General features: G+C 40.7%; 1 protein-coding gene across 2 annotated transcripts in view; it reads right to left on the bottom strand.

Annotated features, from left to right (window-relative positions):
* The window catches only part of MPPED2 (metallophosphoesterase domain containing 2), a 136021-nt gene that overhangs the window by 54683 nt on the left and 55569 nt on the right, over positions 1-25769 (bottom strand). For both annotated transcript variants that reach the window (XM_032779874.2, XM_032779875.2), the window contains exon 4: positions 4364-4589. In XM_032779874.2, coding sequence (XP_032635765.1) covers positions 4364-4589 — 226 coding nt within the window. The remainder of the gene's footprint in view (positions 1-4363; positions 4590-25769) is intronic.

The following is a 25769-nucleotide window of genomic DNA, read 5'->3' as shown; positions in this document are numbered from 1 at the left end:
GGTGCAGTTGCATGGAAGCAGCAGGAGCACGAGGCTCAACCACGCCCATGCGGGGAGCAGGCAGGCACTGGATTCGACAGCCCCGCAGGACCGGAATCAACGGTGCCGGCGTCCTCAGTGCTCTGCAGGTGTTGGTGCCTGGCGATCCGACGTAAACGAGTTCTCTGGTCGGTGCAGTTGGCACAGAAGCAGCATGAGCAGGGAGCTCAACCACAGCGCAGGCCGGGAGCTGTCGGCACTGGCCGGGGGAGTCGTGGCTTCTAACCCCAGAGAGAGGGAGCGGTGCCAAGTCGACTTGACGCCGTAACGGCCGGTGCCGACGGGGTCCCGTGCCGAGGAGCGCTTCTTCTCCCGAGTAGCAGCGCTCGTGCAGAAGATGGAGGGAAAAGAAAGTGCCGCTCAATTTGTTCTCGCTTAAACGCCTTGCAAATGGGGCACTTAGCTGTGAAATACGATCCCCAAGGCACCATAAACAGAGTCGTGTGGGACTCCTGTCGGCAACGGCCGGAGGCCGCCAAGCACGACTAAGAACCGTGAGCCAGGCATGGGCTCCGCACCGTTGCGGGAGGGGCTACTCCCGAACCCTCTAACTATGGTTAAACTAACTATGCTAGCAAAGAAAAAGTGTATATAATATAATATATATAAATATAAAAAGGATTACAACTATATATCTAATACACAATAACTACGAGTGCTAGGGAACGGAGGTCAGCTAAGCTGCGCTCTACGTTCAACAAACCGACACGGGCGGTAAGAAGGAACTGAGGAGTGGGCGGGCCTCTGGGGCAGGGGTATATATTACCCGCTATGGCGGCGCCACTCTAGGGGGCGACCTGCCGGCCCGCTAGAGTTGCTAGGGTAAAAGTCTTCCGACGAATGTGCACGCGCAGCGCGTACACCTAACTGGAATGGATATGAGCAATGACTCGAAGAAGAAACGGCAGTTACATCCCCAGCCTCTGAAAGTAGGAGTTCAACAAGCAACTTCAGCATGTCTGACCCTTGCTAAGGAGGAGTCTTTCACTTTTCAGGGGCTGATGCTCCAAAACTTTCAACATCTCTGTAGCTAATGCCATTTAATATCCCAGACCCATCAGGCTACATTCAAATTTTCTGCACCTCAAAGAGTGTTGATATGCTCCACTGCACTCTCCAATTGCAAATACACAAGAATGCTCCTGTGTGTTGTAAGTTATTTTCTACATACGAATTCTACTAAATTGTAAGTTAGGAGGCACTACTTGAATTCTCTTAGGTCTTTAGAAAGCTTTCAGATGTACCATGAGTAGTAACCTGTAATGAATATGGACTGATATTCCTTTCCCATAGTTACACTGAGTTGGCCATTTACATTTTCTAAATAGATAGATGAGTTATAACCAGTTTTCCCAGTCTGATGACAATTACTTCTTAGAAACCTCTGACAGGCTGAAACCCTCAGAACTGCAGATATTATTCTTAGTTTGGTTCCTCTTCTTAAATTAAAACCACTAGCTGTATCAGCAAACACGGATTTTTCCCTCTGGAAATATCATCTAAAATGCACATAAATCGAACTTGCCAACTTAGCTCAATTTAGGAGATGTCTTTTGGTTTAATGCACTTGTGTTTCACCTCTGAGACAGAATTGTGTATATGTAGATTTTATATATGTAGATAAAAACCCTAACTGAGGTAAGCAGACATATAAAAACCCCCAGAGGTTTCGTCCTTTTCGGGTAATCTGTATTTGAAGATTTAGGATAGTAGTTCAGGGTAAGGATGGAGGGTGGGTAGAATGCAGTATACCCAAAGAGCATAAAAGCTGAAAAAGTCTTTTTCCATCATTAAGGAGCAGTCTCCTCTCCGTAAAATTCTGAACAACTGACTTTGTGCATCTGATGCACCTTTTCTCTTCTCTGAAGGAGCCACACAAAATGCAGAAATCTAATTGGATTTCATGCTTTCCCAGTAGCTGACACAAGAGAAAAGGGTGAAAGCTGCCATTTCAGCATCAGCAGTCAGCATCCTCCAAACCAAGATAAGTAGACTCCCTAACCTAAAGAGCTACATCAATTTAAAATAGTTGTCTCATCTCAATTTCCCCATTCCCACTTGCCCTATACACATATTTACCACAATTCATCACAACTTGACACAAATTACAGACTTTGTTCAAGAGAGATTAGAGGAGTGTCCTAGGATGGATGGAGCTCAGCTTTCCTTTCTGGCAAAGTATCCATTGCCATCCATGCATTTTGCACAAGGAAATCCCAGGATCAATGGGCTAAGGAGTCAGGTCATTATGAAATAAAGTTAAGTGGTTCAATGGCTTGTGCTGCTGGTTAGGAGAACCTTTGTTCCTTGATCAGTTGCCCCTTAATATTTCTTAATAAATTTCTAACCTTCACACATACAATATGAAAAATTTAAAGACTTCTGAATGCAGCTGGAAAAAGTAGGCCATGGGTCACCATTATGGGTTCTGTAAACAAAGGCAAAAATCAGTACATCTATACACGTGCTGGAAGTGTATCATAGAGTCCACTATTGTAAAACACCAAGTCAAGGCCTGTAGACCACATTTTCCTTTCTGGTCTCTCCAGTGGCAATAATCTTAATCTAGGTTAAGTAAAACCCATTTTTACTAATATGAAAGGATGTCTGCGAACATCAGAGGTTGTCTACAAATTGCAAGCTTTCTGTCTAGAGCTCACACATGAGGAAGGAAGCTGTTCACCATGGTAATCTGCAGTTAACATTCCAGAGAGCTCACAGAGCTTTTAGCCCTCCAGCAACAGCCTCAAATCCATGTTACATTATCAAGGCTTTTATGTGCCCTTGTCTTCTTCAGTGAACTACCTATGGTTACTTTAGAAAAAAAGACTTTCAAATGTCTTCAAGAGATGTTCTTTATCTGAATTATGACCATCTCTATCAATTAGCAGACATTGTGAATCTAAGAGTATTTTTTAAAAACTAGGTAGTGTCAAGTTGATTTAAACTAGAAACGAAAGCCTATGACTTTTGAATTAAAAAAAATCAGTAGCTTAAATCAGGGGCATTGGACACAGAGTATGTCTATAAATTTCTCCCTTTCCACCTGGGTTGCCTCTAGACAGCATTGTTGCATGTGGACCGTACGAGGGACACTGGCAGGAACTTCACCACCAGAGAGTAACTGAGCAAAGGTGCTGCCTATAAATTGCTAAGCAGCACTGTCCAGGTGAGCGAGGGAAGGATCTTCTCAAATATGCATAAGAAGCAACTGCAGAAATGCACATAATGCAGCCCCATCCTTTGGTGCAAAAGAACCCCTCGTCTCTTATTTAAAGGGAATCTGGTATCACTAAGTTACATGATATACCTGTATTAAGTCCATGCTAGAGGATGCACACTAATATCTAATCAGCTAAATCAACACAGAGGTTACTATTATAATTCCTACATGTTTAACAATTATTAACATCACGTTGAGACTCAATTTTGTGGCATAGGTATAACAGTTTTCCTTACTGTGCTAACTGAATTCAAGAGTACCAAGATCCTACATCTAAATAGCCAGGCAATGTGATGTGACAACAGATTGAAAGAGTAGTGGTCAGATAAAGGAGGTGGCATTTTAAAAACTCAGTTCAAGGTATCTTCAGTACAGAGCTGTAGACAGCTATAGTCAGCATCTTCCTGAGTTTGTTCAGCACAGGGCCTCAACTCTGATCTCTCCCACACTAAGGTCAGTCAAGAGCGACATAGATCGCAATGGACTTACAGTGGTGTTACTGAGGTCAGAATTAGGCTCAAAGTCTAATTATCAAAATTTTGAGAACAAAAAAGAACAGACATATTTTCAGTATTCCTCAGTAGCAAGATAAAAAAATAGAGATTAAGGCACCAACTTTTAAAATGGTCCCATACTGATCTAAGTTTTTACAAGTGTAAATGACTACACAACACACAAGGCAGTGGAGACTCAGGTTTTAGGGACTGAATTCTGCCCTCGCTGACACCTATGCTAGCCCACTGAATTCATGGGAACTACATGAATACAGAGAAAAGCAGAATTTGTTCACGAGTTTCCAGTAATCGAACAGCAGGCAGAATGGATATAGATCACAGCTCTTCTTTTCTTGCTTTGCTCACTCTCTCACTCACACAAACAAATAATTATGTTTATCTTGCTGCATAAAATCTTTACCACTACAATTAAAACAACATTGTCTGTGTTTTCATAGCTGTTCACAATGCAAGGTTTTCTGAAAGATACAGTACGGTTCTGCACACCAGCGCAACAAAGCAGGACTCATTGCATTTTCAGTGGCAGTAACTCTTGCTGTGGTTGAAAAAACAAATATAAGCACAGAAAGTTTAAATGAGGACTTACCATGGGGCACCGTATATTCGGAATCCTTTAACTGTTACTTCTGAATCTTGCAAGTAAATACTGTTTGTCAGGAGTGACTGAACATTGTCAAAGTCCTCTGGTTTCAATTTGGACACAGAGGGAAAGCGGTAGTAATCCTGTTTAACAAGGTCTGCCATGAATTCCTTATCAAATGTCAGTTCATGATTCCCAGCAATCACTATTTTATATTCATATGGCAGGCTTCCTGAAAAAACAAAAAGAGCACTTAATTAGCACATTTGCTTCCCACACCAGCATAGCCGGCAAAATAAGTAGACAGTGAACACTTAGATCTGTGTGTATCTCCATGCGCAGCGAACGTTATTAATGCTACTGCTTTTTCTCTGAATGAAATTTTGTTAAAATGTAAAGTAATGTCACACAAAGAAATGTCATAAAGGCACATACTGCAAAATGAAACAAAACAAGCTGGCAAGCATGCAGACAGATCCTCAGCTGGTGTAAATCAGCTCAGCTCCAAAGGCTTGAATGGAGATACAACAGCCCTGAACATCTGGCATACTATCTGTTAGTACATGGGACTAGCTGGAAGTCAGCAATCCTGGGTTCCAGTCTAGTATGCAGTAAGACATAACGAATGAATGTTTGTAAAGTGCTCAAAGGAAAGGTTCTACACTCTGTATATATTAGGTAGGATTACTTATTAAAGGTATATTTTACGAGAGTTTAAGGATGCGGAAATACCCATTAAGCAATTTATGCCTACGCTCTACCTTGTTCTACACAGTACCAGTCCACTTATGATGGACTCTCATTTTATTATTATTCATATTATTTGTGTTATGGTAGCGCCTAATTGAGATCAGGGCTCCACCCTGAGATAGATGCTGTATAAGCATATGGTGAGACAGTCATTACCCAAAAGGGCTTATCAACCAAATGGACAAGACAGATAAAGAGAGGGAGAAAGGAACTGAGGCACAGAGAGCCTATCTTTAAAATGGGGATAATAGTATTTTCTAAGGGCCTAATCCAAAGCTCACTAAAGTCAATGGGACTGGTCCATAAGGACAGATTTTCAAGGGTTCAGCATCCCCAGTTGGTGCCAGATTTAAAAAAAACAAAGCAAAAAAACCTTTTGAAAATAAGGTCATTTATTTCAGTGCCCTAACAAAAGCTGAGTTCTTTTTAAAAAATCTGATTTAAAGCAGCTCGCCAAAATCACACAGAAAACTCTTAGAGCGGGGGGGGAACTGGTCTCTGATCTCCAGTCCAAATACAGCGCCTTAACCACAAGCCATCTTTCTTCTCTTATAGAAACTCATTTAGCTTAGTGCACTTTCCTAATGATCACTAAGGGAATGATTTCACAAAGGTGATTGGTTCTTTACAAATACCATACATTAGATAGCCCAATAGATAATCACCTCTTCTTACAGTTCTTGGCCCTATTTGGTTGTACAAACTGTGAAGGAAAGACTTATATTCTATACTTATGAATACTATTCTAATAAGGACACTACAGCCCCAATTCTTTAGTCTTTGCACTTCTGAAACTCGCACTGAAGGAATACAGGATTGGGCTCTATGTTTTCTTGCCAGCACTATCCCCCATAAACACACACAACTTTCCTATTTCAAAATTTGGTTTGCAAATAAAATCAAAAAGCCTACGTGAAAAATAATTAGAGAAATGTTTGTGATAGTCAGACTAACTTTACCCCAATGCGGCTTATGGGGAAAGAGTGAAAATTCTCTTCCTTTCAATATTTATGGCAAGGAAATGGGAGCTCAGCTGGGTTTTTATGCAAACATTTCCTGATCAAAATCTGTTAACTCTGGGTAGAAAAATAAAAAGCTGTGATGTCCGCTCCCCCCCAAACACTAGACTTCTTCATAGATTCCTAATGTCTGAACAAAATGGAAATCATACATATTAATAACTCTCTGTGGTGCAGCATTAGACTAAAAGCTGGGGAAGATACTACTGGGCATTTGTCACTCCTCTGCAGTTTATGCCCCATTCCCTCCTCCCTCTTTCCCATCTCTGTCACATGCTGCTCTGCAATTAATTTAATTTAAAAACTAGGAATAATAGGTACCTACAATTCCAGCTCTCTGTGACTCCTGGGCACAAGGTAAAATTGCTATTTTCTTCTCTCTCAGGGAACAGAAAAGATACCATTGGCATGAAATCTGATACACTTCTCATAATTATCAGTCCCCACAAACCAAGCTAGATTTGGTGAAATTCTTAAGAGAGGGTAGGGACACCATTCCTGCCCATCCTGGCTAATAGCCATTGATGGACCTATCTTCCATGAATCTATCTAGCTCCCTTTTGAACCCCGTCATAGTACTGGCCTTCACAACACCCTCTGGCAAGGAGTTCCAAAGGTTGACAGTTGTTGCGTGAAAACATACTTTCTTGTGTTTGTTTTAAATCTCCTACCTATTAATTTCATGTGGTGACCTCTTGTTCTTGTATTATGAGAAGGAGTAAATAACACTTCCTTATTTATTTTCTCTATACCACTCATGATTTTATAGACCTCTATCATATCCCCCCTCCTTAGTTGCCTCTTTTCCAAGATGCAAAGTCCCAGTCTTATTAATCTCTCCTCATACAGAAGCCATTCCATACCCCTAATCATTTTTGTTGCCTTTTTCTGAACCTTTTCCAATTCCAATATATCTTTTTTGAGATGGGGCAACCACATCTGCATGCACTATTCAAGATGTGGGCATACCATGGATTTATACAGAGTCAACATGATATTTTCTTTCTTATTATCTATTCTTTTCTTGATGATTCCCAACATTCTTTTCGCTTTTTTGACTGCCGCTGCACATTGAGTGGATGATTTCAGAGAACTATTCACAATGACTCTAAGATCTCTTTCTTGAGTGGTAACACCTAATTTAGACCCCATCGCTGTATATGTATAGTTAGGATTAGGTTTTCCAACGTGCATTATTTTGCATTTATCAACATTAAATTTCATCTGCCATTTTGTTGCCCTATCACCCAGTTTTGTGAGATCCTTTTGTAGCTCTTCGCAGTCTGCTTGGGACTTAATCCCATTCTTAAATTTATTAAGATCCAACTTTAATCTAGTGAGGTTGTCTGCCCCTGCTACTACTGGGAGATTGTTCCAGAACCTCACTCCTGTGATGGTTAGAACCTTCCTCTAATTTCTAGTATGAATTTGTTCACACCCGTTGTGCCAACACTGTCCTTTAGTTTAAATAGCACTTCTCCCTCCCTGGTGTTTACCACGTCCCGTCCCCTATGTATCTATAGATAGCAATCATATCCCTACTCAGTCTTCATTTTGCTTACCTATTTTTATATAGTGCTTTTCATCAGTAGATCACAAAGTGCTTCACAATCTTTAATGTATTTATCCTCATAACACACCTGAGAGGGAGAGAAGTAGTATTATCCCCATTTTACAGATGGGGAACTGAACCACAGAGAGGCTAAGGTTTGAATCTACAAAGGTACATAGGTGCCTATCCCCCCAGATTCAGATGCCTAAGTCTCATTTTTAGGCCCCACTGCAATCCACAAAACTCCTGCTCAGGTGCTGCCTAACTCTGCACCAAAACTCACTTGTTTTTGCAGTAGAAGTTCCCTAGGCACCCATGTTTCTGCCTCTGGGCATTTGTGATACTGGCAGAGGGCATGGGTGTGCACAGAGTTTTACAGGGATCCCCTGAGTCGGTTATATGCATAATAATTCAACAAAGGCATATGAAGTCTCTACTGAGATCCAGTAACACACTGGTTGGCATAACCACTGCAACATATATATAAGGACAATATTAAAGGAGGTACTTGCCTATATTGGCAAATAAGTTCTTAAGGCGTGAAAGTTAAAGCAGGGTACCAGAAGGTGAAAAACACGTTCCTTTCCGATAAGATGCTTATCTGTCTGGTTACATGCAAATTGGGTATCGTATACCTCACAAGAGATACCTAGTTACATACTAAGCCCCTCAGCTAATCAACATCGAGAAACTGACAGAGATTGCTAAAGCTATAGGAAGGAACACACAGCAGGAGAGTGTCTGGTTTATGAATAAAGATCAAAGGACTCTTCTGCCATATCTAGGGTTGCAAAGAGACACTCTGATATCTTTCACTTGGGAAGTAAGCTGAGAGTGGGCTTGCTTGCTGGCTGTAATAGGCTGGAAGGATTTGGGGTGAGCTTTTGCTCTTATGACAGAACAATGTCCTATTAGTTAAGTTTAGGCTCTAGTACATGTGCTATGATTTCATTTCATATGTAACCCTTCGATGCCAGTATTTCTGCTTGCTATCATTTGAATCTCTGTTCTTTGTTAAATAAACTTCTACTTGCTTTCTCTATAAACAAATCTCAGTGCTGTGTGTTAAGCAGAACTGTGTTCTGTACTGTAACTGGTCAGTTGTGATGTACTGTTCCTTTGTGAACAGAGGAATCCTGTGACCATCCAGTGGATAAGGAACTGGGAGATGCTTGGAGCACTCAGGGTTTGGAGCGTACCCTATCGCTAACCTGTAAAGAGAGAATGGGGCCTGTGGTGGCCTAGAGGGGAGTGCTTGTGTTGCCAGAGGCTGCTGGAGTTAGGGAGCTCACCCACAGTAAGAACAGAAAGACTTCCTCACACTAAGAGTAAGTACAAGTGAGGTGCATCACAACTCTGAGTATCCCCAGAAAGCATCACAGCATGCACACTGCTACTTCACTCTAGGTGTCTGGACACCTATCTCCTGTGCAATCCATGAACTAGGGGAAGGCAGACTTTCCTCTGTTTAACTTGCCTGTGAAGCCGATCCAGGAGGCACTTTCAAAGGTTGCCTACCTCCATGCAAAACAGAAGGAGGAGAAGCTCCCTTTAGCTCAGTTGTTAGGATACTCAACCAGGATGTGGGAGACTAGTAGTTCAAATCCCTGCTCTGCCTGATGAGAACGGATTTGAACAGGGATCTGTCAGGTCAGTGCCCTACTCCCTTGGCTACAGAGTCTCACTCTTTGTTGCCCAATTATTGAATTAAAGTTGAACAAGTTTAAGAGGAGAGATTGAGGGGACTGACCTCAGTATACACCTTACACCCAGTCTGTTTTCTGCAAAGGTAAGCTGCCTCTGAGAAACCCTACAGGCTCAGGCCCTTCACATAAGTTAAACAGCAGAGTGCCCGTCTTCCCCTGGGTTTATGGATCTCTAGCAGAGATAGGCACCTATCTCCATGAGAGGGGCAGGGCTTAGCATACATCCTTCTCACTGGCATCTCCACTGGCTCCTCGTCCCCACTGTGCTGGCTTTGTGGATTACATTCTATGGTGCCTATTTCTCCCAATATATTGTGTAGGGTACTTAGGTGTTGTGGATTGCAGTGTTGTTCCTGTGATTTTCTAGTGCTCAGAAGTCAGGGATTGTGACACTGAGCATCCCAATGCCTAAGCGTAGTGTACTAAGACTGTCTTGTGACAGCATGGACACTGAAATGTACATCCACATCTGACAGTGAAGCAAGCATTGTATTGTGTACATTGTATAGCACATCCTCAAGATGCTAGCTTGATTAGTAATTAGTTATGGGCCTGGCTGTATTTGCTTGCAGTCTTTAAATGGTGTACACTTTTTTTTTTTTTAAATGGATCAGGATGAATGTGCTTCATTCTATCTTTAATCATTCATGGGACAGTACTTGCTGTGTGTTAAGTACATTCAAATGCTTAAATATTTTCATTATGTACCACAAACCTGATTTTGCTACATAATTTTCTGACTTTAGATTCTGCCAGATTTCTTCTTCCTTTTCTGATGAGTAGGGGCACAGAAGGAGGCTCAGAAGACGGGGGGAATTTTGCTCTTTAAAAAAAAAAAAAACCACCTCCCACCCCCAACGTATATATAACTAAATCTGTTGAAAGCCAGCACAGGCCCATGAAAAGCAGAGGCAGTCCATCCATTGCTTTCCCCTTCCCCTAGGAAACTATATATAATATTATTCAGAGTACTAAATTACCTCTAATCAGATTATGTATTTGTACATCTCATTCAAGTTATCCCCTCCTGAAAGGGCCCCAATCATGTAAAACATTCATTCATTCTTTGTGATACAACTTATGAAATATTCTGGCATGTTTTCTTTTGGCAACAGTGCCCTTCGTCTATATTCTGCTGACCTTTTATGTTTTCTATGGAAGCATAAGCACAGTCACACACAAATCTCCTACTCAGTGGTATTTTAGTTTTCCTCTTGCCTACATTAATCTTTATGTATCCACATTCAAGTTGTTTGGTGGCTCCGGTGCAGGGTAGCACAGTGCACGCTTTGATGGGCATTTCCCCATTTTTTCTTTATATCACACATACTAATGTAATACAGTAGTTCAGTAAAACAGTCATACTTCTTATTCTCAATTATTCCATGAAACTGCTGGGTGGGGAGGGATCCATTCCCAAGCTGTGGAAGATGCCTGATGCGTTTGTTGGAGTGAGCACTTCAAAACCCCCAGTCGCAGACTCACAAAGTGACAGTAAAGTCTAATTTTAAACCATTCAACCAGTTTCCAGATTAGGCCAAAGGCCACAACTGCAGCTGCTGAGTGTATGCATGTGAAATCTTAACAGGAGGAGGATTAAAAGGAAGCTGCTGTCCCACTGGAGCAACTGGTAAGGAGTTTATGATGGAGATATTCAAACATCAGTCACTCTACAACTTCCAAAATCAAACAGCTATGTCAATGTGCCAAAATATATTACTTGGGCCAATTACATCCTTGAATATCTGCATGCAATGGAAGCTGTGCACATCCCAGGGCAGAATTTAATCCATGACTAGCGAATTACTGTAATAGCTATGAAGGCTTCTCTCTTCCTAAATATGACAGTTCAGTGGCACTCTTGCTCAGAGAAGAACATTACCGTTAAGAGTAAGTCAGTCAGTTTCAGGCTCACAAATTATTTTTTATACTTCCTCCACCCAGCAGTTGCCACTAAAATATGACTTTGGAATTCAAGATTACATTGAAGATATGTGACTCTCCTAAAGAAACTGGTTTTGCCAGATTAACTTTAAATACTTAAACGGCCACATTTTTACTATGTGATTTAGCCAGGGGTTTCAAAACCTCAACCTAATGTCACACCAAATAATTCTCTTTAAGTTTCTGCTTCATGAGAGCTTGATCCTGGAAGCCCATACTCACCCAAGCTGTCCTTTCTGATTTCAGTGGGGCTACTCAGAAAAATAAAGATTTACTGTATATATGGCATTATAAAAGATAGTGTGTGATTGGCTATGAAATTTAACTATGCATGTCCTTGTTAGAAGCAAAAATGCCAGATCTTCTTAGTCAACTGTTCAAAAATATAATAATAATTATAACATGGTTGAGAAGTACAGTGACTCCAGATCTCCACACTGTCATAAAAGCCACATTGCCTTCAACTTCATGCTTCAGGCATTTGGGGTAGTTGCACACTTTGCTGTTTGTTGTTCTTACTTTTGATTGACTACATGGAAATGGGGCTTTACTGCTGTCTATAGCTGTAGTACATAACATTGTAAATGTATTTCAGTCACAGATATTTGACTCCTGTCTTCTCATTTTTACAACTCCTTCAGTGCCTTTCATCTAAGGATCTCAACATGTATTACAAGTACTAATTAACTAAGCCTCCAACACCTCCATCAAGTAGGTAAGTATTATCACGCCCACTTTACAGGTGGGCAAACTGCAGCACAGACTGGTTAAGGGAGTTGCCTGTGGTCATACAACGAATCAGAGTCTGAGACTCTCAATTCCCTGTTGGAGTTGCAGCTAGCAAGAGATGTTAAGAGTAACAAGAAGGGTTTCTTCAGGTATGTTAGCAACAAGAAGAAAGTCAAGGAAAGTGTGGGCCCCTTTCTGAATGAGGGAGGCAACCTAGTGACAGAGGATATGGAAAAGCTAATGTACTCAATGCTTTTTTTGCCTCTGTCTTCACAAACAAGGTCAGCTCCCAGACTGCTGCACTGGGCAGCATAGTATGGGGAGAAGGTGACCAGCCCTCTATGGAGAAAGAAGTGGTTCGGGACTATTTAGAAAAACTGGATGAGCACAAGCATGGGCCAGATGCGCTGCATTCCGAGGGTGGCTCAAGGAGTTGGTGGTGTGTTGCAGAGACATTGCACATTTAGTCTCTTGAAAACTCATGGTGAACGGGAGGTTCCCGGTGACTGGAAAAAGGCTTAATGTAGTGCCCACCTTTAAAAAGGGAAGAAGGAGGACTGGGAACTACAGGCCAGTAAGCCCATCAGTCCTGAAAAATCATGGGAGGCAGGTCCTCTAAGGATCATTCTGAAGCACTTAGATGAGAGGAAATAGTGATCAGGAACAGTCACATCTGCGATTCACCAAGGGCACGTCATCGCGGCTAACTATTGCCCTCTATGAGGAGACTGGCTCTTGTGGATGAGGGGAAAGAGTGGTATGTGTTTATCTGACTAGCAAAGCTTTTGACGTGCTCCCACAGTATCTTGCGCACAGTTAAAGAAGTAGGGCTGGGATGATGGACGATAAGGTGGATAGATAAGTGGGCTAGATCGTGCGGTCTCAACGGGTATGATCAACCAGTCCGATGTCTAGTTGGAGCCGGTATCAAGTGGAGTGCCCAGGGTCGGTCTTGGGCTGGTTTTCGGTTCAAGTATCTCATTAATGTCTTCTGGAGGATGGCATGGCTGCACTCTCAGCAAGTTTGCAGATGACAATCTAAACGTGGCAAGAGTGTAGAACGCTGGAGGTAGGGAATAGGATACAGGAGAGAGCTAGAAAAATGTGACTGGGCCAAACGAAACTGGATGAGGTTCAACAAGGACAAAGTGCAGGTCTGCACTTAGGATGGAAATCCATCCATGCCTAAGACTAGGAATCGAATGGTCTAGGAAGCAGTTCTGAGAAAAGGGACGCTAAGGGGTTAGTGGAGGAGAAGCGGACTACGAATAACAGTGTCTGCCTGTTCAATGAAAGGCAATGGCATTTTGGGGTGTATACAGTAGAGGCAGCTGCCAGCTGGATGAGGGATGTGAACATTCCTATTGAAACATTGGGAGGCCATCATTGGAGTATGTGTCCAGTTTGGGCCCCCCACCAGAAGGAGGGAAAAACTGGAAAGAGTCATGCGAGAAGCGCACACAAAAATGATTAGAGGGGTGGAGTACATGACTTATGAGGAGAGGCTGAGAGAAACTGGGATTGGTATTAGCTGCAGAAGAGAAGATGAGAGGGGATTGATAGCTGTTTCACTACTGAACAGAGGGTTTAAAGGATGGATCTAGACTGTTCTCAGTGTGTACCGAAAAATGGACCAAGAAACAAGGATTTAATGGTCTCAAGTTGCAGTGGGGGAGGTTTAAGGTTGGATTTAGGAAAAATTTATCAAACTCAGAGAGTGGGTGAAGCACTTGAATGGGTTACCTAGGAGGTGGTGGAAATTCCTTTCCTAGAGGTTTTTAAGGTCAGGCTTGACAAAGCCCTGGCTGGGATGATTTAGTTGGGAAATGGTCCTGCTTTGAGCAGGGGGTTGGACTAGATGACCTCCTGAGGTCCCTTCCAATCCTGATATTCTATGGTTCTATGATTCTGTGAACTACTACTAAATGAAACAGGGCTTACAGATATGTAGAAGCAGCAAGGAACATTCTCCTGTAACTACAAAGAGGCTCACAGATCAGCAGGGAAATCAGCAGACCACAAACATCCTTATAGACAGCCAGTTGTTCCTCTGTGCCGTTCCTTGCTGTTGGCAGCAGAGCTCACCCAGCAGAAGGGCTGCCATTGGTGCCATCCCCCTCAGTGAGGTGAGGGCACAAATGCTGTAAAGTGGAACTTAATGTTGTTCTGAGCAGCCGTAATTCCTGGTAGATTGTCTGCTGGAAACTCCACTGGTTTTGGAGGTCAGCGTGAACAGCAGCTTCATCTCTAGCTCTTCCCTGCATGTGGCCATCCCTACCTCTCAAACTCACGATGTCCCAACCACATAATGGGGGCTTCTCTATTTTGAGAGACGGTGGGACAATGCCTCAAAAGCTCTGCTTCCTCCTTCCACATGGAATAGATGGATGGATCAGACTCGTATCTGTGCCAGTTTTTATAATACATGCTAGATTCCCCACGCTGAATGGAACAACAGTAGTCCTCTATAAAACTTAGAATCCAAAGCCGGATAAAAGGAGCAAACATCTTTCCTTGGATTATACCAGCAATGAAAAAGTTCTGGCTGCTGTCAGAATAAATATCCCTCCCACTATCCCCTGCCCTGCAAATTAAAAAATCTTTTAATCAAATAATTAAAAAAAGAAAATTTCAACTATATTGGCCAAACAAGCTAACAGCTTAACACACATTTCTAACCATTCACACGCACATCTTGATGACATAAAAAGAACAGAACAACTCACAACAATGAAATAGTTCAAACAAAACATACATGAAAAACAGAAACACAAGGTCCAGGCATAGCTCCAGGCCACTGAAGACAGCCCAAGTCCCAAAACTCTGCAAATCTTCCTGCTGCAAAATATTCCACCAGGTTTTTTAGCCATCAGTTCACAAATGCCTTTTTAAAGCAACATTTGGTTTTGGAAAAGCGTGAAGGGAAAGAATAAAAACACATGGGAACTATATCAAGGTGGGAGAAAGAGTAAAAGTTTAACTGTTTTGCTTTATGCAAAGAAAACATCAGACCACAGTATAGAGAAAAGTGAAGGCTGAGATCCTTGGATTCCTGTGATAAATCTAAAGCTTGTACATAAAAGCTCCCCTTTGTTGAAAAGGTTGTTAGACACCACAGAAAAGAAATGTTATGTAAGTGCAAGCTCTGCCTCTGACCTTTCACTCTGTAACCATCAGGCTTCATTCATTTTCACAAGGCCTGACAGCTCTAGCGTTAATACTCACACTTGCTGATCGAGCCACACAGCAGGTTCAGACTGCTACCTTCTCCTCTGAAATTCATGCATTAGGGTTTCTTCCATGCTGGTAATGGAAAACCAAGTCTAAGAAACATTAAACACAAAAAACTACGTTACAATAATGCCAAGGTTGAGCCATAAACCCACGAAAGCAAGGAAATGCTGAGTGAATCTTTGTCTCATCACCCATAACTCAGTCCTCAACAGCTGAAGCACTGTAGCACTTAAGGCCTTCCACTAGAGTCCACAGCACTAGGAGATGTTACTTGACCTGTGTGGTCCCTGACCAGCAGTCTTATGCTGCAGGATCAGAGGTGTTCAACAGCAAATATTCCTATCCAGATATCTAGCCCATACAGAGGTAAAATATATTGTACGACAGTGACATGTAACATCACCAAGTGGAGAAGGACCCCTGAAATGGGGCCACATACACTGCGGCATCTAGTTACAAAGGGGCTGATTTAAGGATGCAGTGACAACAGTAACTTGGAAATTCCTTGCTTTTATGCACTTATGTCTCAACCATAACATTATTCTAATGTAACTGTTTGTGATTTATAGCCGGAGTTATTTTTGTTCAAAACAAAAAAAAAGTTAGCATGACAGTAAGATACAATCTTCTGTTTCACCACTGATGCCACAGCCTATTTACAGCTGCATTGAAATCAGTTATTTTTTACCTCTCGAGTTTGTTGGGAAGTTTGCTGGGATAACGGAACTGAAACTGTCTCTCTACTGGAGCCCAGTACGAGAAGGTTTTCACTGGATCTTATCAACTGGTGCACAGTATTTATTTGTCCTGAAGTTGGAATACAAATTTGGCATTCTTTGAAAGCCGCAGCATGATTTTGTAGCACAAAGTACTGCCAATCTGAGTATGCAAAAGCCATGAGACAGCCCCCCAAGATCATGAGATTGGCTTAAAAATTATGGGATTTTAAAAAGAATACATTTGGAACTCTTTTTATTTGCCTGCTGGTGAGTGAGCCTTTAGGGTTAATGTTTTCAAGCTTTCCTCCAAAATGAGAAGAGCCAGAAAATTACTTTAAAACAGCTGAGATTCTCATATAATAACTCCAGGAGATGGGGCTTTAAGGAAAATAACAAATATCATAAAAGTCACAAGAAGTTGCAAGAGCTCGCAACACTGTCCTTAAAGTCTACCTTTAAATTTAGCGAAGTCTGAAGGGCAATATGGTCATTGCATCTTGCAATAGCTTTTATTGTTTTTTTCATTCATTTTTAAAGTCAATCCTTGTAAAAAAAAAAAATGTAAACATGCCAATCATTCTAGGACATCATATAAACAATACAGGGCACAAAGAGCAGGCCTAACATGATTGCTGAGTGCTGTATGCTTGCTTTTAAAAGGATCCACTGAAATGAAATAGCACTAACTTGGGATAATATAAGGGTTATAGGCCAGATTTAGCCTTCATTTCATCTGTTGAATTGGAGTGGGGCTCCACTGATTCAGGCAGAATCATTCCAGATTTACACCAGTGTAAATAAGATCAGTATCTAGTCCCATATAACATTATCCCTTTGAACCATGGACATGAAACACTAAATATATTAAGATATAACACATTAGAGCTGACATTCCAGACAAATTTTGACTCAATGAATGTTGTTTCGTATGGCTGAGATATTGAACTTTGGATACAGAGCAGACAATGGAAACAAAAACTCAGCCTTCATTGTGCCAGTGAAGTGAAATGGAAATACTCTTCTAGAACTTGATTAAAACTAAATTGAAAAAGAACATTTTTGGTTAATATTACGTTAGGCTAAAATACAGAAATGAATCATAATACTATTTAAATCTAATAAGAAAAAGCCACCTCAATTTCAAAACTTTCAAAGCATTCTCTATAAATGCATCACAGATCAATTTACATGGTACTTTTGCCAATAAGCAAAACCAAATCACAGGTTCCAACTGGCTTAACTCATATTGGAAAGTGCAAAAGCAAATGCTAGAAAATGCAATTACTGCAAACAAACTCCATTTTCTCCACTCAGGAGGGAATTTCAGGCAACATTTTATTGCCATCAAATAATATTTCTAAAGGCATAAATACAAAATTCTATTTTCTTTTTGGAGTCTCAGTTACTGTATAACCTAATTCTGTATAACGAAAACCTCCAGATTTTGAACTAATTCATCAGAAGTGGATATTACCTTGTGCACATCGACACTGTGTCAGTTTTAATAATTTGCTCTTTGCATCTTAAGAACACCAAAACCAATCATCAGTGCTTGACACAAATAGCTAATACTTCTAATAACATCCTCTTTCGTTTCTGTAATTTACAATTCCAATTAAGCTTATTTTTTTAATGAAAAAAAAAGGCTATCAGAAAAAGAGGTCATCTTGAGAAACAATTATACTGAATGTAATTAAACTAATCATCATTATCATGGAGGAGAGCCTTGGTATTTGCCTTGGTATTTTCCTGTATATATATTTGCACACTTCAAAAGGCCAACAAATGCTACTACTTAGAATTTCATATCAAAAGACAATCTTTGTTCTAAAGAAATAGCTAAGACAACTGGAACCTGATACTTCACTTCTTACTTAGACAAAACAATGCCCTGAAATCAATGGAAGATTTTTCTTGAATAAAGACTGCAGGACCCACACCCAGATGTGGGCCAAAAATCTTTACTGGTTCTGTATAATAATTTGATCCAATTCCCACTGATATCAATGGAGAGACTCTCATTGCTGCCAATGGAGGTGAGATCTGGCTCTATACGTGAACACTTCTTATTGAGAATCGAATCCAAATACCAAAACTCTCCCTTTTGTTCCGCCCCACCTTATGAATTTGTTCTTTTTATTTTGTTGCTAATTTCTAATTCCAGAGACCCACATTCTTCAAGGTCTACAGTTCATATGCAACAGTGTTCACACACATTTATATGTATCATACCTTACTATTATGTCCATTTAGTATTTTTTGGAAAACAAAATCCTCCTATATAAATACAAAAAAATTGCCTTGATTGTTCTGTATCGTACAAAGAAAGTTACAATCACACATACAGAGAAGTCCTGTAAGGAATTTTTATTACTAAGAATAGTTCCTAGCCATCATTTTTGCAAATTTTCAGATTTATATTTAGAAATAATAAATTTTGTTTTTCAAGAAACAATAAGTTCTTTGGCGCAGCAACTGTCATTGTTTACATACTGCCTGGAATAATGGGGCCCGGACCTGGCTGGCTACTAGGCAGTGCTGCAATACAAATGTGAAACATAACTGAATAAAGTACTAATGAGAATCAATAATAAGCCATAGCAATGCTAAGGAACAATAAATACAAGTAAAAACACAAACATAAGAAGAAAAAGATACAGCGTAAAATTTGTGAAAGCATCTGCGTCTGACTTTCACTTGGACTTTGGCTCCTAAATCACTTCTGAAAATGGGACTTTGGGCTTATCTACACAGGAACAGTCAGGGAAGTTCATTTGAATTAATAAGAGGTCTGAATTTAAACTGGCTTAGTTGGACAGCACTGAACTCCTGTGTGAACACTCTGAGGTTATGTCTATACTAGTACTTTTGTCAGTAAAACTTTTATCAATCGGACGTGTGAAAAAAACACACTCCTGACTGACATAAGTTTCATCAACAAAAGCGCCAGTGTGGACAGCGCTACGTTGGCAGGAGACACTCTCTCACTGAGATAAACTAAACTGACATAAGGCCACTTTAATTCTGAGTAAGAGCATCCACACAGGGGTTTAATGCAATTTAACTAATCAACTTTAAAAGTTAATTCAAATTAACTCCCTTAAGCTACGTCTATACTGCACCGCGGTGTGGGCTATAAAGGTGTGACCTGCAGAGCACAGCAAAGTGTTGTGTGCTAACTGCTCTGTGTGGAGTAAAAGGTAACTAATGTACATAGTCCTCTTTCAAACACAACTAAGATTAACATGAAGTAGGTAGGTACCTTTTAGTTTGTGTCAGCAGCATCCACACAGAGCAGTTAGCATGCAACACTTTGCTGCACTCTGCAATTCACAATACCACAACCCACACTGCAGAACAGTCCAGACAAGCCCTTAATGTCCCCATGTAGACAAGCCCTTAAGCTCCTAAGCTATTGAGGTGCTTTACAAATTTTTACCCCATATCTTGTCTGTGCATGCGTTTACTTGTTAATATTTGTGAAATAAGCACATTTGTTAAAGAAAATAATACATTTTTAAATCTTTTTTTAATCTAGTTCAATTTGTTGTTTTTGTTTCTTTGTTCTCCGAAAAGGAGAAGATGAAAAGCTGAACCAACCCCACTTCCAGCAGCTGATCAATACCAACCTGACGGCATTCCCTGATAGCCCTGTTTACTGCATCTGATCTCACAATAAACCTGATGGCTCTTTTCCAGATTTTTCTACAGAGGATGAAAACAAATGACTAGTTGCAGGGAAGATGCTATCCGCAGTTACAGTCAATTTCAAAAATATATTCAGGTGCAAGGTGCTTGTGACTACTGTTATCCATCATTTATTGCCTCTTTTTACTGCCCAGGTTTAAATTTATTATTTTAAATAAATCTAAACATTCCAGTACAGTCTCTCGAGATGAACCTGGATACCATGAATCTCCTGAGCTTTGTACGGAAATTCCTTTTAATAATCCAACCCACTTAGAGGTTTTTTTAGCTACTAACATGAGACAGCCAAATCATTCCAGCTGTTCCTTATTATTTCAGGCAAGCAAATTTGTTTGTTTTTTCAATCCTTGTTTTTTATTTATTTTTCTAGCCATCTACAGATGCCTGTGGAGAGTAACATCTCCCCCACAGACATTTTCCATGAAAATGTAGGGATATATAGTAACTGTAACCCTCTCATTTGACATCCACAAGGAGATCTGTACAAAGAGAGGACTGTAGCAGGATGGTTTAAAGCAGAGATCTGTGTCTACCCTGGCGGGCTGGGCCGGCTTGTTTACCTGCTGTGTGTGCAAGTTCAGCCAATCGTGGCTCCCACTGGCTGCAGTTTGCCGCTCCAGACCAATGAGGGCTGCGGGAAGAGTCGTGGCCCAAGGCCTGGGACGGCGAACCGCAGCCACGATCAGCCAAACCTGCAGACGTGGCAGGTAAACAAACCGGCCCAGCCTGCCAGTGTGCTTACTCTGGCGAGCCGCATGCCAAAGGTTGCCAATCCCTGGTCTAAAGGAAGAATCATGGCACTGGGGGCCAGGGACTCCTGAGCTCCAATCTTAGCACTGTCACTTCGTTCTTGCTGCTGCCTCTCTGTGTATGGCCTTGAGCAAGCCATTGCAATTATTTATATTATGGCAGTGCCTAGAGGCACCAATGGAGCTCAGGGCTCCACTGTGCTAGACACTGTACATACATATGATTATAGACTGCCCCTGTCCTAAAGAGCTTAAAACCTAAGGCCTTGATCCTGTTGCAAGTGACTCTCTCAGGGCAGGGTCCTATGCCTGCATGGCACCTTAATAAAGTCACTTCCCATACAGCGTTAATTGCAGGATAGGGGCGTAGACAGACAAAGGGTGGGAGATAGTAAGTAATATAATCTCCATTTTACAATGGTTAATCAAGGCACATAGAGATTAAGAGGTTTTCCCAAACCCTAGAATTACCCAGGAAATCTTTGGCAGAGTCAAGATAAAACCTAGATCTCTTCTGTTCCAGTCTATTGCCTTAACTACAAGGCCATCTTACCCATCCATTTCTGTCTCACCTTCCTCATTATTAAAATGGGGATAATATTAGTTACCTTACTCACAGGGCTGTTGTGTTAATTAATGTTCACACAGAACACAGAAGTGGTAAAATGCTAAGTACTATGATTATTTCTGTGCATCTGAATTCACAGCATCGTTTATTTTAATGAGGTTCTGAAGTAGTTGAGTTCTGCTGCAAATGCTCTTTTCCGTCCTGTATGAAGATTTCTTACACATTCAAAGCCTTGCTAGAAAATATACTTCTGCACCTAAATGCCATTTGTAATAGAGTGTTGGGCTGGCAGCATTTTGAATTTCTAACCTACTGTGTCTTCTTCAATTACTCTTAACTGACCCTATTCACTTACCCTTTTCAGCCTTCGATTCTAGTGTTTTGTTAAATAAAAAAAATCAACTTCCTATTGAAAAGTGTGATTTGCACACCTTAAACAGAACCGAATAGACAAGTACACTTAATCAGAACTGGCAATTAATAATGCAAGCTAAAATGATCACTATTCCACCCATTTAAGAAATTTATATCTTATTTATATTCCTTTCCGCCAAGGTTTTCGCCCCTTCACCTAATAGGTAGCCATCACTGTTTTTACAGCTGGCCTCACGGAAGCACTTTTTTATGAATGGCTCTATTGCTTCCACTATAACTTTATGCATGTCCTCTGAAGTCATTTGGTCAAATGCCAGACTCATTTTAACATCCGTAGGCAGAGTTGTCCAGTCATGAAAGCAAGGCCTCTTCCTTCCACTCAGACCCAATGCTACCCCAATGGAGCAGTCCTGGTGACTAGACAGTATTGTGTCTCCCACACCATCACTGTTCACTTTTCCTTCTCTTCAGATTCTGGCTATCTCACCATGGTACTGTATACTTACAGGTGAACAGCCTTTTCTACAGTAGATAGCACTGCTATTCTAGAAGTTACAGAGTTGTGGTTATTAAGAGATGTGTGGCTGGTAAAAAACCTTTAGTTTTAGAGCTAAGAGCATCACCAAAGCAAATATACTTTATTCCCACCAGGATCGAAAGCTTCACTGGGGGGAGAGGAGAGGAGGAATAAGAATGAATCTCATTCACTACAATTCCAAGAGAAAACTCAGTGGAACTTTCATGTACAAAACTTCATCATTTCCCTGTAGCTCTTCTGCTGTCCCTCAACTGTACATCTTTGAACTCCAACACCATGAGGTATTCAAGGATAGTGAGGCTTACTGAGAGGCAGCAAACTCCAGGAACATGATGTAATACATAGGGAGAGAGCAGAATCTCAGCTAAATTACCAAGCTGACCCTGTATAGAGGTATGACAAAATGTGGATAACTTCGGTTGCTGTTTTTTCTATTAGAATTTCCATTTTGGCATGCATGGAACAGCATCAGAAGAGAAAATGCAAGGTGCCAGGAGAAAGGCTGCTCTAGTCCTATTTCCATCCCAGTTAGAAAGATGTAACTAAACATTTCTGGAGGCTTATCCAAAACAAGTGAGGGTTAAATTGTCACTAGTAATATGCAAGTCATGGGGTACAGAAGGTTTCCAAGTCCAAATGTTGGATTAAGATGGATCAAAGTGAACCCTGGGAAAAGTAGGAACATCTCCCATTTGACTTTTATGAGTCCCCATTTGTCTTCTGTGTCTTTCTGTTCTTTGTAATCTCTCTCTCCATCCCCTTTCCCAGTCTGATGTTCTCTTGTCATCATTTTGTGTTGTCTTTGCATCACCTCACCTCTTTCCTTACATTACTATCCCCTGCTGTGCTGCTTTGTTCCTGCTCTACTTCATGTGCCATCAGTAGTGAGGTTTTAATAACCTTTGCCTCACAGCTAGCATGCAGAGTGGGAACAGAAAGCCCAGCACAGCTGAGGATAGCATGATAAGAAGGTGGAGTAAAGCATTTGAGTGAACTGAGTTTCTAAAAATGGAGCCTCCTGACTGAGCAACTTGAGAAACTTCAAGTTCTTAATTGTTTTGGACACAGGGAACATGAGTCCCAAGGTTCCTCACAAACTTAAGAAGCCCACGGGGCAGTTCAATAGTCACTGTGGAGCAAATTCTGCTCAAACACACTAGTTTAATTTCTTCACCTTCAATAGTATTATTTCAGATTTATACAACTGAGAGCAGAAGCTGTCTGTGAGCTTCCAGCCCAACCCCTCTAGAAGTCTTTCAGAACAGCTATCATTATTTACACCGTCGTTCTCAGAGAGACACTGCAGGATATAAAAAGCAAATTTCCTCTTTCAAAAAAAGTAAACGGTGGCATCTTGTTTCTCACTACAATGAGCACCATGGATAAATGACCAAACTGCTGGTATTACTATACCTTCCCCAGAAACACTGCTGGAAATCAGGTTGTACTTTTCTAGATCTCCCAGTAAAGAATTTCAAATAAATATTCTACATCGGCGGTCGGCAGAAGTGATGTGCCAAGTCTTCATTTATTCACTCTAATTTAAGGTTTCATGTGCCAGTAAGACATTTTAACGTTTTTAGAAAGTCTCTTTCTATAAGTCTATAATATATAACTAAACTATTGTTGTATGTAAAGTAAATAAGGTTTCAAAATGTTTAAGAAGCTTCATTTAAAATTAAATTAAAATGCAGAGGCCCTGGACCGGTGGCCAGGACCCGGGCAGTGTGAGTGCCACTGAAAATCAGCTCTTGTGCCACCTTTGGCACATGTGCCGTAGGTTGCCTATCCCTGTTCTGCATTGATCATCTATACACTCTCAACACAACCCCAGAATTAATTACACGTGTTTTCTTTTCTGAATCTGATATAAAAACGCAGTGCAACATTTGTCAGCGTTCAGATCCTGGCTTGTGGCCCACTGGAAGAAGAGGGTTAATTAACAAGTCACATAGGCTGGTAATATCCAGTAGGAAGCATGGCTCAAAAAGCTGCCCATTTTTCTGGCAATAAAGAAAATAAAGACAGTAAGTCTTGGAACATTAACTAACTCCCCAGTATTGGTAATTACCATAAGATGAGAGTCTGCCAGCCCTGTATTAACATAAGTTGCAGCAAGTTGCTTTTGAATGGTACAGTAATGCCTACGATACTGTGAATAAATGCTAACACTAGAGTTTTAGGACTCAAGCCCTATATCCAACAAATGCTTTTAACAGACCTTTACTCTCACTGGTTGCTTGACCAGAAGAAATTCATTTCATACAAACAAAAAAGCCAAGGGGGCGTTCCATTGAGCAAGCACTTTACTCATCTTACAAATAATCTCCTGTATTCACCAACGATTTCCTAAATGAGTAGAACTGTGAGGAGAATTAAAAAAACCTTAAGAGCCCTTGCACTCTTTGCCACTTACACTGGAAATAACAGAGTGGTGATTTAAAAAATAAAGCCCCCCCCCACCCCCCCAAGTCCTGTAATAGGACACTGATGACCAATTTTAAATTGAATTACACAGCCTGCTAATTTTTATGATGAGATAAAATTTCTTTGGACACTACACACTAAAATCTACACAGAGCTTTCTCTCCCACAGCCCCAACCCCTTCCTCTGTTCCAAGCAACTCCTCCTCCCCTGAAACAATTGTTTTTACTAAGCAGGAACGTAATGCTCTACTAACCGAAAGACTTTTTTTTTAAAAATTAAGTCCTGTTAATATGGTGCAGTGAAAGATTCAGTAAAGAGGTTTACAACTATGTCATTCGTAGTTTGTTTATTTTTGAGGTAATACTTAATTTGGAAGCTATATATCAATCAATGGTATACAAAGAGTACATGCGCTAGGACTGCATTTCAGTGAAACCATTTCCAGACTGAGTTTTGTAGCAGTAGCAGCAACACTTGAAAAATCTGACAGCGGTGTTTGTGGAACTTATCTTTCTGTTTGAGTGACTTGGGTTTTTCTCATGGCTGTTCCCTCAATGCTCCTACTTTGTTATATTTTAAAGCGGATTTTTTTTTGAGGAGTGGAGAGGTGACTTGTGATTATTTAGTGCATTTGTTTTGGCTGTGGTTTGATTAACTATCCCAGCTTTAAGTAATGGCAGCCCTAGCAAGCAGATCCAAGAAATGACAGAGGAATTACTGAGATGAAAAGTCACAACCAAAAATTGTGAAATATTTTCTAGTGCTCCCCTGCTCCTTTCTTTCAACGAAAATTACCAGATTAACTTATTGAAATGATTTCTTTATATTAAGTCTCTCTGGAGATGTTGTCCTTTCTGAAAATAAGATTAACCTCAGCCAAGTATTCTGTTTTCAGATGTCATCCTAAAATTTACATTGATTTGTTTTAAGATGAATTTCCACACTAATGCTTGGTAGTATATGAGTTGTACAGGTGTCATATACAGTATATTTCCAATAAGTTACAGACTGCAGAGGTGACAGACAAAAAGGACCAATGTTCCTTGAACAGACAACAAAAAATACATGCAGTTCCTTGAGACTTTTTTGTTAAGTTGTTGGGGGGAGGGGAGGAGGAGGAAAGGAGATCAGATACCTATAAAAGTTTAACACACTTACATTTATCCACATGGAGAATTTCCACTGAAGTCAATGGAATTTTTGCATGCAAATCAATGGCAGGAAAATGGTCCCTTATACTCTATTTACAAAGTTATACTTTGAGGGTACTGTATTCTACATAGCATATAGCAAGAATTTCAGCTGACATGCAAAGTAGTAAAATAAAATATCAGGAAAGAACTGGAATGAATATGGCATGGAGAAAGAATTTTACATTTGTTCTTTGAATTTC

Source organism: Chelonoidis abingdonii, chromosome 4, assembly GCF_003597395.2.
Source record: "Chelonoidis abingdonii isolate Lonesome George chromosome 4, CheloAbing_2.0, whole genome shotgun sequence".
NCBI lineage: Eukaryota > Metazoa > Chordata > Testudines > Testudinidae > Chelonoidis > Chelonoidis abingdonii.
The sequence above is the reverse complement of the archived record's forward strand: the minus strand, read 5'-3'. Positions and strand labels throughout refer to the sequence as shown.